The 12720-nt window shown below is 40.2% G+C and overlaps 2 protein-coding genes across 9 annotated transcripts in view; both read left to right on the forward strand.

Annotated features, from left to right (window-relative positions):
• Positions 1–11304, forward strand: part of hnrpkl (heterogeneous nuclear ribonucleoprotein K, like) — a 14987-nt gene extending 3683 nt beyond the window's left edge. For 3 of the 7 annotated variants that reach the window (XM_005917304.3, XM_014332106.2, XM_042218745.1), the window contains exons 6-16: positions 1161–1233; positions 3139–3252; positions 3787–3915; positions 4035–4339; positions 4943–4996; positions 5176–5212; positions 7215–7230; positions 8543–8575; positions 8709–8776; positions 8866–9035; positions 9714–11304. In XM_005917304.3, the coding sequence (XP_005917366.1) occupies positions 1161–1233; positions 3139–3252; positions 3787–3915; positions 4035–4339; positions 4943–4996; positions 5176–5212; positions 7215–7230; positions 8543–8575; positions 8709–8776; positions 8866–9035; positions 9714–9744 (1030 nt within the window). In that variant the 3' untranslated portion in view covers positions 9745–11304. Of the gene's footprint in view, positions 1–1160; positions 1234–3138; positions 3253–3786; positions 3916–4034; positions 4340–4942; positions 4997–5175; positions 5213–7214; positions 7643–8542; positions 8787–8865; positions 9036–9713 lie in introns of those variants that run through there. The other 4 variants (XM_042218747.1, XM_014332108.2, XR_006054147.1 and 1 more) reach the window with 4 other exon arrangements.
• Positions 11305–11358: 54 nt separating this feature from the next.
• The window catches only part of LOC102296751 (guanine nucleotide-binding protein G(q) subunit alpha), a 14720-nt gene continuing 13358 nt past the window's right edge, over positions 11359–12720 (forward strand). The window contains exons 1-2 of one of the 2 annotated variants that reach the window (XM_005917305.3): positions 11359–11822; positions 12040–12193. In XM_005917305.3, coding sequence (XP_005917367.1) covers positions 12058–12193 — 136 coding nt within the window. In that variant the 5' untranslated portion in view covers positions 11359–11822; positions 12040–12057. The remainder of the gene's footprint in view (positions 11823–12039; positions 12194–12720) is intronic. The other variant, XM_005917307.3, reaches the window with a different exon arrangement.

The following is a 12720-nucleotide window of genomic DNA, read 5'->3' on the forward strand; positions in this document are numbered from 1 at the left end:
CCCCCTCCACTTGTAAGAGACGTGTTTGTTCCTTTTTTTCTCCTTTTTTTCCTGTCCATTTTCAGCCTCTCCATTGAGTTGGACCTTTTGTTATTACAGTTTATTGTCCATGCAGAGAATCACTGACAGCCCACTACCAAGTAGTTGGTGTTTTACATAATTAGCAACGCAGCGGTCAGATGCTGTTTATTTATATGTATTTTTTTTAATTTCCTTTCTGTGATGTTTAATTTTACCATAAATCTTCTGGAAAGCAGACATCTTTATCTCACTCTGTCCTCCTCCTCTGTGGCTCACCTGGCCCTCTCGCTTCCCACCCCCACTCTCAGCATCACTGTCCATGAGAGAGCGCACTGGCTCTTGTCCGGAGGCTCCGTCTTCGTGTCTGTCACTCATTATTGTTGTTTCTTTTTATTTCATGGTGCTGCATCCCCTTGTGTTAAATTCCTCTCAGGCCACATCAGATCAGCGCTGCCTGCCCAAACCTTTCATAACCCTCCCACCCCCGTTCCTGTTCTGTGCCACAGAGTAGTTGGCAACCACTCACATTTCTTTTCCCAGTCTAAACCCCTCTGCTCTGTTGCTGTTCTCTACTACCCACCTCGTCTTCTCCTCACCTCAGCCCCAAGCCCCTCTCCTCCCCACCTGTTCCCCACCCTCTTTCCCAACTCCTGGTCACAAAGAGAAGGTGTGCTGGTGGCGCAGTTGTCAATACAAGATAATGTGTTAAGTTATTACCTTCCTTTTCCCCAACTTGGTGGTGGGATGGTTATAGAAGATCTCTCTCTCTCTTTTTAAACCCCTCTTTCCCAACTCTGTGTGGCCGCAATCACATTAATTTGAGCCGCTCTGAAACCGCCCATCCTCCCCAAGCTTGTCTTTAAAAATAATATTATAATCAGTGCATGTCAGCTGCTTATTTAGTCAGTGTAGTGTTGGGGAAAAGTTATGAAGAATTCTTATTTTTTGGTGTAGCATTTAGCAGTCTTAATTTTTCCTTTTTTAGTTTTTAAACCTTTCGTAAGTGTGTTCATAAATGTTTGCTGGACTGCTTCTTCTTTATTTGTTTATTTATTTTTTATCAGGTTTTGCTTTCTGTCCTTCTCTCTTGTCCTTCTTGTAACGCCTTGCTTCCTTTTGGCTAAAATGGTTCCTGACAGGATCCTGAGTGTGAATGCCAGTATCGACACTATTGGAGAGATTCTGTTGAAAATCATACCGACTCTTGAAGAGGTAAGCTGTCATAATAATTGTGCATATAAACAAAGAGCAGAAAGGTTGATGGTATCTGTTTATGAGATATGTTTATATGTTGCAAAAAAGAAAAATCACAACTGAATCTGACTGGAAGATCTTATTTCTTTTATTACTGACCTTTCATGCTTTAAGTTAATATAACACAGAGCTGGTACATTGTATCCAGTTGCACCCAGCATGCATTGATAAAATGCTAATAATAATAGTAAGCTACTTTTATCTGCTTCCATATTCACAAGGGGTCGCCACAGCAGGTAGTTCCTGATATATTCTGAATTTTTGCAGCCCTACACGCAGCCATATGTCCCACCAGTGATGCTGTGCAATAGCAGTAGTTATGTGCTTACACAACAAAATTTTCATTAGCTTTACTGAGACTCACTGGGTCTTTGTCATAACCACTTCCTGGTTGTCATTCCAGTCATTTGACCATGCTTAATTAGCTTATCGCTAGACTACTCACAGATATAATGGTTCTAGTTTCTTTTTTGTTGAATTATGCTTATTAATGATCTTAGTATGTGTCACTGTAGTTTTTTGTCTTTGGTAAATGCTATCGTGATTTATTGAGAGTTCCTCTTGCCCTGTCTTAAAGTCTTTATGTGAGCTGTGAGCATGTGAGCTGCTTTAAATCTTCTCTAAATATCTTTTCTAAAAGCGGTTTGTAACAGTTATTATCATACTTGTTAATACTGATGGGGAGAGAATTTACAAAACCACATTGGATTGATTCAAATGACTGTTTATGCTTAAGTAACAGATTTGAAATCGGTTTGAAATGAAACAATCACGATGCAGTTGAAGTGCACGCTTATATTTCTTTATAAATTAAGCAGGTTAAAAAGACTGGAGGTGATCGCATTTGAAAGCTTTGTGAGCCTAAAGCAGACGGTCAAAGGAGAAGTTAATATAAATACAGGCCATGGGTTTGCTTTGCCCAAACAAAGCAAATACATCAGAAAAACAGGAAGATTAGGAGTAGACCGATTGTTTGTGTACATAATGAATGTACCAAAACTGATGAAAGGCATATTCAGTTTCAGAACAATACTATATTTCTCTGAAAGTCTACAGAGCAATACTAAGATTCAGCGAAATGCAACAAAGTTGTCAAGCCAGTACGTTGCAGTACAAGTGGACAATGACCCAAAACTTAATGTATGAGCACTCTGAACAGTTTGAAGATCAGGAGGAAGAATCTGCTGCAGTGTCTAAATCGCTCACCTGATTTCACCGACTGTGATGCTGCAAAGACAAAACATCACAAAGGAGGCATCGTTCTAGCCAGTCGTTGCTTTCAAATAATTTTTGACAATAAAAAAAAATTATCATTTTATTTGGGATTATAAAATTCCATGCATAGAAGTGGTTGCTATTGCTTAACAGATAATAAACCCCTTAAAATAATTTTCTTTGACTCCTTAAGTTATTTTTGTTGGAGGCTTTAAAAAAGCTGAAAGTCTCCACTGCAACTGTATGTGCCATTTCAGACTGATGTGGTAGCATAGAGGGACAAAAATGATGAAAATTAAGTTACTGTCCAAATATATGAATGTACACTGCACTGATGGGAATTTTGAAATGCATTAAACATATTAATCATTGCTTTGTTCAATAATGTTCCACAATGAAATAGAAATTTAGCATCACATTTTCTAATCTTGAAATGACTTGCCAAATGCCAGATTGTGACCCATGCAGATGTGTGCATGGGTCATTTAAGGCTTGGAGTCCACTGCATGTTTAGCAGTTGTTAGCAGGTTTAGCAGTTTTTTGCCACATTGGCAGCATATAAGTTACTGCCCAAAGACTTTAGTAATAAACTATAGGCAGATATTCTGACCCTGCTGACATTGTTGATCTTGTGCCGTGTTTCTTTAGTACCAACATTACAGTGGGATTGATTTTGACTGTGAGCTTCGGCTGCTGATCCATCAGAGCTTGGCAGGGGGCATTATCGGAGTGAAAGGTGCCAAGATAAAGGAGCTAAGAGAGGTAAGAGAGTCCAGATTAGCAGGATCCTCACGATGCTCTGCCCCAAAAGCTGGACTGTAGAATAGTTATTAAGGTTGTAATTGTTAATGCATATTGTATCTGAAATATATTAGGATTTATTAGGACTTATTTGTGCCACCTTATTGTTGTATCTGTATTTCCCAACCGTTTTATAACTTGTTTATACTTTGAGTATTACAGATATAACTTATTTACAGCTGTAATCAGATAATGTGGTATATGTGATCAAAATTTGGCTCGTAAGAATAATTAAAAAAAAAAATTATACCTCAATTAAATTCACCTGATCTGCCCATCGAGATCATCATCATCTTCCATATGTCCGGACAGCTGTCAGTGTACACGTTTTGATTGAGATGGGCAATTATCCGAGCCATTGTTAGCTACGCAGCTCATATGTGTATTTATGACACTAGCAAAACTGGTCTTTAGACCAGCTTTAATGGCAAATTGGTCACAGATGAAATTGATAGACTGGAAAGAAGACTAACACTTTTTGTTCTTGTGCATCAGAACACCCAGACCACCATCAAGTTGTTCCAGGAGTGCTGTCCACACTCGACAGACAGAGTCGTCTTAGTTGGAGGAAAGCCAGAGCGCGTCGTTGAATGTATAAAAGTTATATTGGAGCTGGTGTCAGAGGTGTGATTACATCATTGAGATCTGTTAAAGGGGTTAACATGCTTTATAATTATGCGGTTCATGTCTCACAGTAAGAATAATAAATTATCTATTTAATTTTCTTTTCCTTCCCCTTGCAGGCACCGATCAAAGGTCGTGCCCAGCCTTATGACCCTAACTTCTATGATGAGACGTACGACTACGGTGGCTTTACTATGTTATTTGAAGAGAGGGGCAGACGACCCATTGGTGGCTTCCCCATTCGTGTTCGTGGCGGTTTTGAGCGCATGCCTCCCGTTCGTGGCAGCAGGCCCATGCCTCCCTCCAGAAGGGATTATGATGACATGAGTCCCAGACGAGGGCCTCCGCCACCACTGAGCAGAGGACGAGGGGGAAGTCGTGCTCGTAATCTGCCTCTGCCCCCGCCACCACCACCAAGAGGAGGGTAAGGGCAGTGCTTTCACATCTGAACTGTTTTTATACTTACTATATAAAAGATGGCCATAGATAATGCCCATTACCCATTGGTGTTTTAACTCCCATTTTAAAGCCCCTGGTCGGCCGTTGCCATATGGTTAGCATAACCAAGCCAAACGTGAATGTATTTGGACTAGAGGGAGGAGTGCTAAATTGGCAACTAGGGCTATTGTTGATAGGTTGCATCCATCCATCTGGGTGCACATACATAAAACTTAAATACTATAAAAACGGGAGCACTCACTTCTTGCACACCAGCCTATATTATATCAGTGCTGCAAATGGCTCCAACACCACAAATGCAGCCAAAGTTCAGTCCAAATTCAAATCGGCAGAGGTGATGAGCCTAGTCAGCATTCACCCACCCTAAGTGTTATTAAAATGAAGATGAAAATTAGCTATAGGCATTTTTTTTGTACTCTTTGAAAAACGATCTTATTTCTCCAATAAAGTTTGGATCTAAAAAGCACTATTAGATTCCTGTTAATTTATCCGTATTATGTGTATGTTTGTGTATAGGCATATATAGTGTTTCACCAACTTCTTTTTCCTTGTCTGTTATTATCCACAGAGGTGACAGGTTTTCACATGGCAGCTATCATGGTAGCATGGATGACAGACCAAGGTGAGTAGGATTGTCAATACAAAATAATTTGTCTTAAAAGCAGAAGACACTGAAAGTTCATCAGGAGGTGAAGCCATAGTTCAGACCTGATCAGAGGTCATCAGTGGAGTCTGCTTGCCCTGTCACACGTGTCCCCTATGTTGGAGGAACTGTGTTAACATTTACCTTTTTGTCTGTAGTGACAGAAGAGGCAGAGGAGACCGTTATGACAGCATGGTGAGTGTGTTTACTAGTGCTTCTGTAATGCTAATCCGTATGTGTCGCTTCCTGCTTCTGTGTAGTTTGTGTTTATGAATCCTGCTTTAGATCATATGATTGGAATTTCTTTTTCTCACTTTCGTACAAGCGCAGTGGCTTCAACACCAAGCTGCTTTTTTTTTTTCTCCCCCCACTATGTATGCACACTGATGTAGGCCTGTTGTTGCCAGGCAACTGTTGTCTCCGTGGTTACCACAGAGCAGCTGAGTACGTAGTCCGGAGATCCACTAGGCTAGCAAATGAGCAGAAGCCAAAGCGAGTCCTAAACTGTTTCCCTGTAGGTTTCAAGCCGCAAAAAAATGTTTTAATAGTAATACAGAAGCATTAATTTCATCACATAGGCATCAAGAGATGTCAGTTAATCCTTTAAAGTGATTTTAAAGTGTCTAAGAAAAGAGCAAAAACTGATGTTTATCATGTAAAGTATAATATTATTTCTTTTTCTTTGTGAAACAAGAATTTCAGGAGTGAAAGCATCAACTGATTATTTTTTGCATTAACGCTTGTCATCGCTCTACTCATCTGAGTTAACAAGTAAACATCATCACATATAAATTAAATGCAATCGGTGTAATAGATGTGGGACTTGCAGCCAATTTGCTACTTGACAGATCTTACCCATGGCTAAGCTTTTAAGGTGCACTTTAATACAAAGAAAGAGGTTTACAGTAAAAGAGCTACAGGCAAATGCTGGAAAAAGTAATCAAAACTACAGTGACAGCTTCCAGTTGACATTGAAGTGTTCAGATGTTCAAAAGGCCTTTTTTTTTTTCCTTTTTTTTTTTTTTTTTTTTTTTTTTTTTTTTTTTTAGGATTGTATGCAAGCAGATAGTTTGTGTACTTGACAGCCATATTACTGTAAAATAGGCTTTACTGGGACTTACTGGAGAGGCAGCTGGTTATCCCTCACAGTGCATCACCGTATATGAGCTATATTTATATCTTCCTTTAGAAGGATGGGTACACCTAATTTTGAATGTTAACGGTAATGCTCATTTCTTTTGAAGTAGTAAATGGAGGATGAAATAATTATTGCCCCGACTATATATTCACACGTGTTCCCACCTTAAATTGAATTGGTGTCCTTGTTTCTGAGCCATTTAAGTGGTTTATTTAAAATAAATAAATTAATACAGAAAAGGCCTAAATTGTCTACAGGGAAGCTGTAGCGTGATCAGCAGTGCATCGTTTGTGTTTAGCAGCACAAGTCACTGACAACTTCCAGCCGAGTCACTGCACAAACCAGCAGAACAGAATCCTGGAAAGTGTAAATGTGATTTGGGGCACGTATGGAGTCTATGAGCACTCGTACAGGCCGATTTAAAATAGAAGCATATCTGTTCTGTCAGACATGTGTGAGCTGAGCAGCTGAAAAGCCTCCTGTGTAAGAGGCAGCGTAGTCAAAATTGGGTTTTTCTTGAACTTCCCCACAAAAGCTGCAGCTGTTCTTGGCAGTATTGTGAACTCAAACTGATGATGCTTTTATGTGCTTCAAATATATGAACGACTGAAAGTCTCTGTGGTGATCTAGGAAGGTAAAGCTGAGTACTTTACTAACGAGTACTTTAAAGGTCTTCAACATGTGCCTTTCTGTTGGTCAACTTTATTCAAATGAATAATTTCAGAAAGGCAAATCATCACATGAAGGGGCCAAGAGTTATTTCACCCTCGGATCAAATTTCTAGCCAACAACATGGTGTTCTTATAAAGTTCAGTGTGATTTTTTTTTTTTTTAAAGCTTTGAAATGGATGTGCTTAATACTGTGGGATGAGTACTCCCCTTCACCTTGGTGAACATCAGATTGTTCTTAGTCTGCATGAGTGTACACGAGTTGTTTGTAGTTTAATGTAGAATGGATAGTGAGCATTTAGTTTACTCCAGGTTCTGAGAGCTTCGTCTTTACTGTGACATTCAAACTTATATATATTTTTTCCCCCATCAATTGATCCTGAAATGCAGAGTGGAGGTGGATATGGTGAGTGTTCTTCTTTATTAATCTCCTGGAAAAATTCAAGTTCAGCAAAGGAAAATCAGGGCTTCTTGGACTTTATTCTCATAATTTCATCTTTTATTTTTGAGAGGTTTTATAGGAACACCACAATGCTGCTAGGCATGGGGCAACTCGACCGATCAGGCATAACATTATGACCACCCGCCTAGTATTGTGTCGGTCCACCCTTTGCTGTCAAAACATCTCTGACCCGTCAAGGCATGGACTCAACTAAACCCATGTGCTGTGGTATCTGGCACCAATTGTCAGCAAAAGATCCTGTAGGTCCTGTAAGTTGTGGGGTGGGGCCTCCATGGATCAGGCCTGTTTGTCCAACACATCCCACAGATGCTCACATGGATTGAGAAGTGGGTCATTTGGAGGAAACAATGCTGAGGTAGGTGGCATGTGTCAAAGTAACATTGGTTAGACCAGGTCACCTTTTTCTATTGCTCCGTTCACCCTGACTGGTCTGTGGCTATGCAGCCCCTTAAGCAACAAACTGCAATGCACTGTGTATTCTGACACCTTTCTATCAGAACCAGCATTGACCTTGTGGTCAATTTGAGCTACAGTAGCTTGTCTGTTAAATCGCACTACACGTGTCAGCCTTCGCTCCTCACGTGCGTCAGTGAGCCTTGGCCTCCCATGACCCTGTCACTGGTTCACTGCTGTTCCTTCCTTGGACCACTTTTCGCAGATACTGACCACTGCAGACTGGGAAGACCCCTCAAGAGCTGCAGTTTTGGAGACACGCTGACCCAGTTGTCTTGCATTCACAGTTTGGCACTTGTAAAACTTGCTCAAATCCTTGCACTTGTCCATGACTTTCTTCTCATCAACTTTGAGGATAAAATCGTCACTTGCTCCCTATGAGATCCCATCCACTAACAGGTGTCATAATGAAAAGATGATCAGTGTTATCTCTGTCACCCCAGTGGCCATGGTGTTATGCCTGATCAGTGAGTATAGACTAGCTCACAGGTTTTCTAACACACTGCCATTATCAGTTCAGCTTTGACTTAATGTGATTAACAGTTAAGTTCATTATTTATTGAATATACTACTGTGTAAGGAAAAGATGAAACCATGCAATGCCTACCAGTTTAAAAACAGTGAGTTTCATTTAAATCATTTATTTTTACTGATAAATGAATCCGTTGATTCAATAATTGAACTGCAGCTCAAGTCTGGAACATTCTGGCTACATTCTTTACTATCACTTTTCTCTTTTCTTTGTTCTGGGGTGCATTTTCATTTTTTTCCTTTCTTTGTTTTCTTTTTGATGTTTTCAAAGACAACAGTTCTTCCTGGGATCACTTTCAGTCTGGTGAGTTGGGATCGATCGTTACTATCCCAGCGTTTTGTTTCCTAACCTATAGGGATTGTTGCATCTTCTGGCATGCTTTAGTTAAAGATGGCTTTTTCCCTCTTCCACCTTATGTGGTTTTAACTCCTCCTAGGCGGCAGAGGCTCGTACAGTGATATCGGAGGTCCAGTCATCACAACACAAGTCACCATCCCAAAAGATGTAAGCTAAAGTGAGCAATGACAAGAAAAGAGATGCCACTCCTTCATGTATGTTTTTTTTTTTAACTCTCCTTTACGGTTGTTGTGCAGCTGGCAGGCTCCATCATTGGTAAAGGCGGTCAGAGGATCAAGCAGATCCGCCATGAGTCTGGGGCATCCATCAAGATTGATGAACCACTAGAGGGCTCTGAGGACCGCATCATCACCATCACAGGGACACAGGACCAGATCCAGAATGCCCAGTACTTGCTGCAGAACAGGCACGCACTCCTCTGATTTTCCCCAGGACAGTATCAACACCACACAGCAGTGAGACCTTTCTGTGCTGACCTGTGTGCTCATGCTCACCCAAATGGAAATAATTGTATATATTTATTTTTTTTACTTTTAATCGGTCAACTTTGACTCACAGTTTCTCCAGGAAAATCTGAAATGAAAGTTAATAAGATCACTAGATTAAGCAGTTTATTAACGGAAATTGTGCAATTCTTTTGGGTAATTGATGATGAAATAATTCTGCAGTGTAAGTTTGATGGAAACTGGCTTTGGGTGGGGGAAGCTTTAAAGACGACCTTGGATCTGGACTATTTTATACTATTTTGTAACTTTTTACAGTCTGCGTTAAGATCGTCTGGCTGATTAATGAATGATGAAAACAGTGTTTCATCTTGTGGAGCTTTTCATTTCACTGTGCTCCCTCTCACCACTAAATGGCTAAGCTGGTCTCACCAGTTGGTCGGGTCGCTTCTTGCAGACAGAATTTATTTCCAGCTTTGACCTTGCGTTACTTTTTTTTAACTTACAAATGTGCTTCATGTGGAAAATGCTTAACAATTTTTCCACATCTGGATTTACAACTTCTTAACCCGTGCCATGTTTCTGTTAACATAAATATTTCTGATGTTTCGTCCTTACCTTTTATCTGTCTTTTATTTCAGCGTGAGGCAGTACTCAGGTCGGTTCTTCTAGGAAGAAAAGAGAAGAAGCAGAAGAGTGAAGCCATGCTGCCATACTGTTTGTTCCTGCTATTCAGAGCCTACATTCCTCTGCTTTGGGTAGACATGCCCCTTCCACACAAACACACACACACACTCTACACCGCCTAGCTGTGTTGCAGTTTTTATTTTGACAAATCTTAAGCTGTCAAACAGCAGTCAACAAGTTTTTCTGTGCTGGTGTGATTACTTTTAAGAGATTCTTGTGCCGTCACTGGAGTAAACCCATCTGTGTGATGACTTTCGGTGTTGTGAGAGCCAACCTCTGGCCCTTGTTTCTTTGATTTCAGTACAGCATGCAGAATGTAATAGTTTTGTTTGAATCATTATGTTTGTTTGATTTATTTTTTTTTCTTTCCCTTAAAGTTTTAAGCACACTTTCCAAATGAAGATGCATGGTGTTGGAATGGTTCAAAGCCTTTTGGATAAACTTCAGTTTTTACACGACCTCCAACACCTTTTTTCTCACTGTTAAATGAAGTAATGAAGTGCTTTCTTTCTTTTTCTTTTTTGAATGATGGGGTTCAGTGAGATTGTTTGGGAAATGAATTTATTTATGTCTATTACGCTAAAGTAGAAAGAGAGATGCCAGCCTCATGTCTGGAGGGTCAGTATGAAGCTAGCACCACAGCCTGTTGGCTTACTCTAGCACAAAAGTGAATGCATGCAGCAGAAATTCCACCCATCAGTCCACAGATGAACATGCTGTATCTTGTTGTTGTTTATTTTGTACAGAAAGAAGCTAAAATGTACTTTTGGCCTTCCTCTCAGCACAAATAATATCTGCTTGTAACCCATTGGTGCCTATTTTAGAAACCTTTCAGTTTATAATTCTCTCATAAACAGTTTTTTTTATGGATCAAACAGAAGATTTGTGAAAATTGTGAACTTTTGAAGTGTTTGTACTGTGGGTGTACTTTCTAATCCGTGATGGTGCTAGCTTCATATTTTATCAGGCAGGAAATAAATAAACCTATTTCCCAAAATATCTTTTCCTTTTTTTCTTTTTTTAAAGTCAGGATACTTGTGCCAGTGCGGTATGCATAAAGAAAGTTTTAAGATTTTTTTTTTTTTTTTTGAGTGTGTAATCTTCTTTCTTTGAAAGGCAAAAAGCTGTATAAAGTGTGTATATATTTACATAAAAAAAACAGTAATTTTATGAGTGTTTAGAACGGCCCAGATTACTTAATACTTTGGGGCCAAAAAACAACAAGAACAACAAAAAAAGACATTTGGTAATCTTTAGTTGTCTTTCCATTATTTCTTTTCTACCACTCACAGGGATGGACTCGCTGAAATCTTCCAACCTTAAGAGCTGATCAGTTGGATCCATTTTATTCTTGCATTTTTTTTTTATTATTTTAATTTTTGGAGAAGGATTTTTAGAGTTCTGTGAATTGATTTCTTAAGATACTTCCCCCCCCCCCCTCTTTTCTTTGCAGTTTGATGTCAAGGGATTTGTGAGTCCAGGAGTGGTGATTTTTCTGTGTAGTACTTGCAGGTGTTTAGTAAATAAAGTCTGTGTCACAGCCCACAAAGTGTAAGTGTGTGTCTATTTGTTTTTATTTCAGCGGAGCAATACTGCGCTGCTGTCTTTGTAGTACATGTAATTGGTTTACGGACATGGTGAAGTGTGTCAGCCAGTTGCTCTATCACATGCATCCGTAGTTCGCTGGTTAACACCGGAAATCTGCTCCTATAATGTAATAGTGAAAGCCCACACGGCTTCCCATCACGGCACAGCCCTCTGTCACATGGCGCGCCGTTGGTTTTCACTGTGGATAGAGTTGGGGGGGGAGACGGGATAAAGGAGTCTGCAGGCAGAGGAGGATAACGCGATAGAAGGTTGCAGGATCTTATTTACCGAGTAGGTCTTCTTAACCACTTTTTTTTAAATTGATATCATCTTTGTGTCATTTTGTTGCGCCTTGAAGTCAAAACTCCGCCATATTCAGTCCACCACGCCCGGAGCGTCAGCTACCACAGTCGCCGTTGCAGTCTGCTCAACTTATTGCACAAAGTTAATTTCCCCTTTTACTGGAGAGGAAGAAGGTAACAGCCTCGAGAACAGCTGCTTTACTTCCTTAAATTTGCTAAAGCTTCTGTTTCCAGCTCCGGGAGGGGGGAGGCGTAGTTGCTGGAGCTTGTAGTAAAGAGTTACCGTGGGCTTTAATCATTGTGTGTTGTGACTCGAGGATACACCGAGGAAGGGAAGGGGGGAGTGTTCGCTGTATGAACAAACAGTATGTATGTGTGTTTACCTTGGAAGGTGAAGTTGTAACCAGGAATGATTTTGAGCTCCGTGGGGGCATGCTGCCTCAGCCCGGAGGCCAAAGAGGCTCGGAGGATCAACGATGAGATTGAGAGGCAGCTCCGCCGGGACAAGAGGGAATCCCGACGGGAATATAAACTCCTTTTGCTGGGTAAGAGACGGATCAAACGGTCGCTGTGACACCTCTATGAGAGGTCAGAGGTGGAACAAGTTTTCAGGACTTCCACTTAAGAAGCTGCATCCCGAAAAACGTTAGGTGGCCTCCTCAAGAGGGTCTTTGCATCTCGTCTGTTATATCAAATTAATTATTCAATTTGATACATCAAATGTCTTAACGATTTAAGAAAAAAATCTTGCATAAATATAACAGCCTTATGTTGAATATTTGTATTTACGGTTTTGACATGAGGCAGCAAGTGCAGCTCTTAAATTCATGCAGAAAGAAAGCTGTGTCACAGAAGACTACTTGAATAAATACAGCCTACTTAGCATCTGTCTGCTCTTTGAATCAGACCCCTCAAAACATAGATGTAAACATGATTCAGTGCACTTGAGTGTGTTATGATGCCTTTGTGGCTGAGAGGAAGCAGATTATAAACAGTGGAGTAAGAGGTGAATCCTGAATGTGGACATTAAAACCTGAAAAATATAAGAGATATATATATATATATATATATA

Source organism: Haplochromis burtoni, unplaced genomic scaffold, assembly GCF_018398535.1.
Source record: "Haplochromis burtoni strain Fernald_Lab_line unplaced genomic scaffold, NCSU_Asbu1 Contig_23, whole genome shotgun sequence".
Lineage (NCBI taxonomy): Eukaryota > Metazoa > Chordata > Actinopteri > Cichliformes > Cichlidae > Haplochromis > Haplochromis burtoni.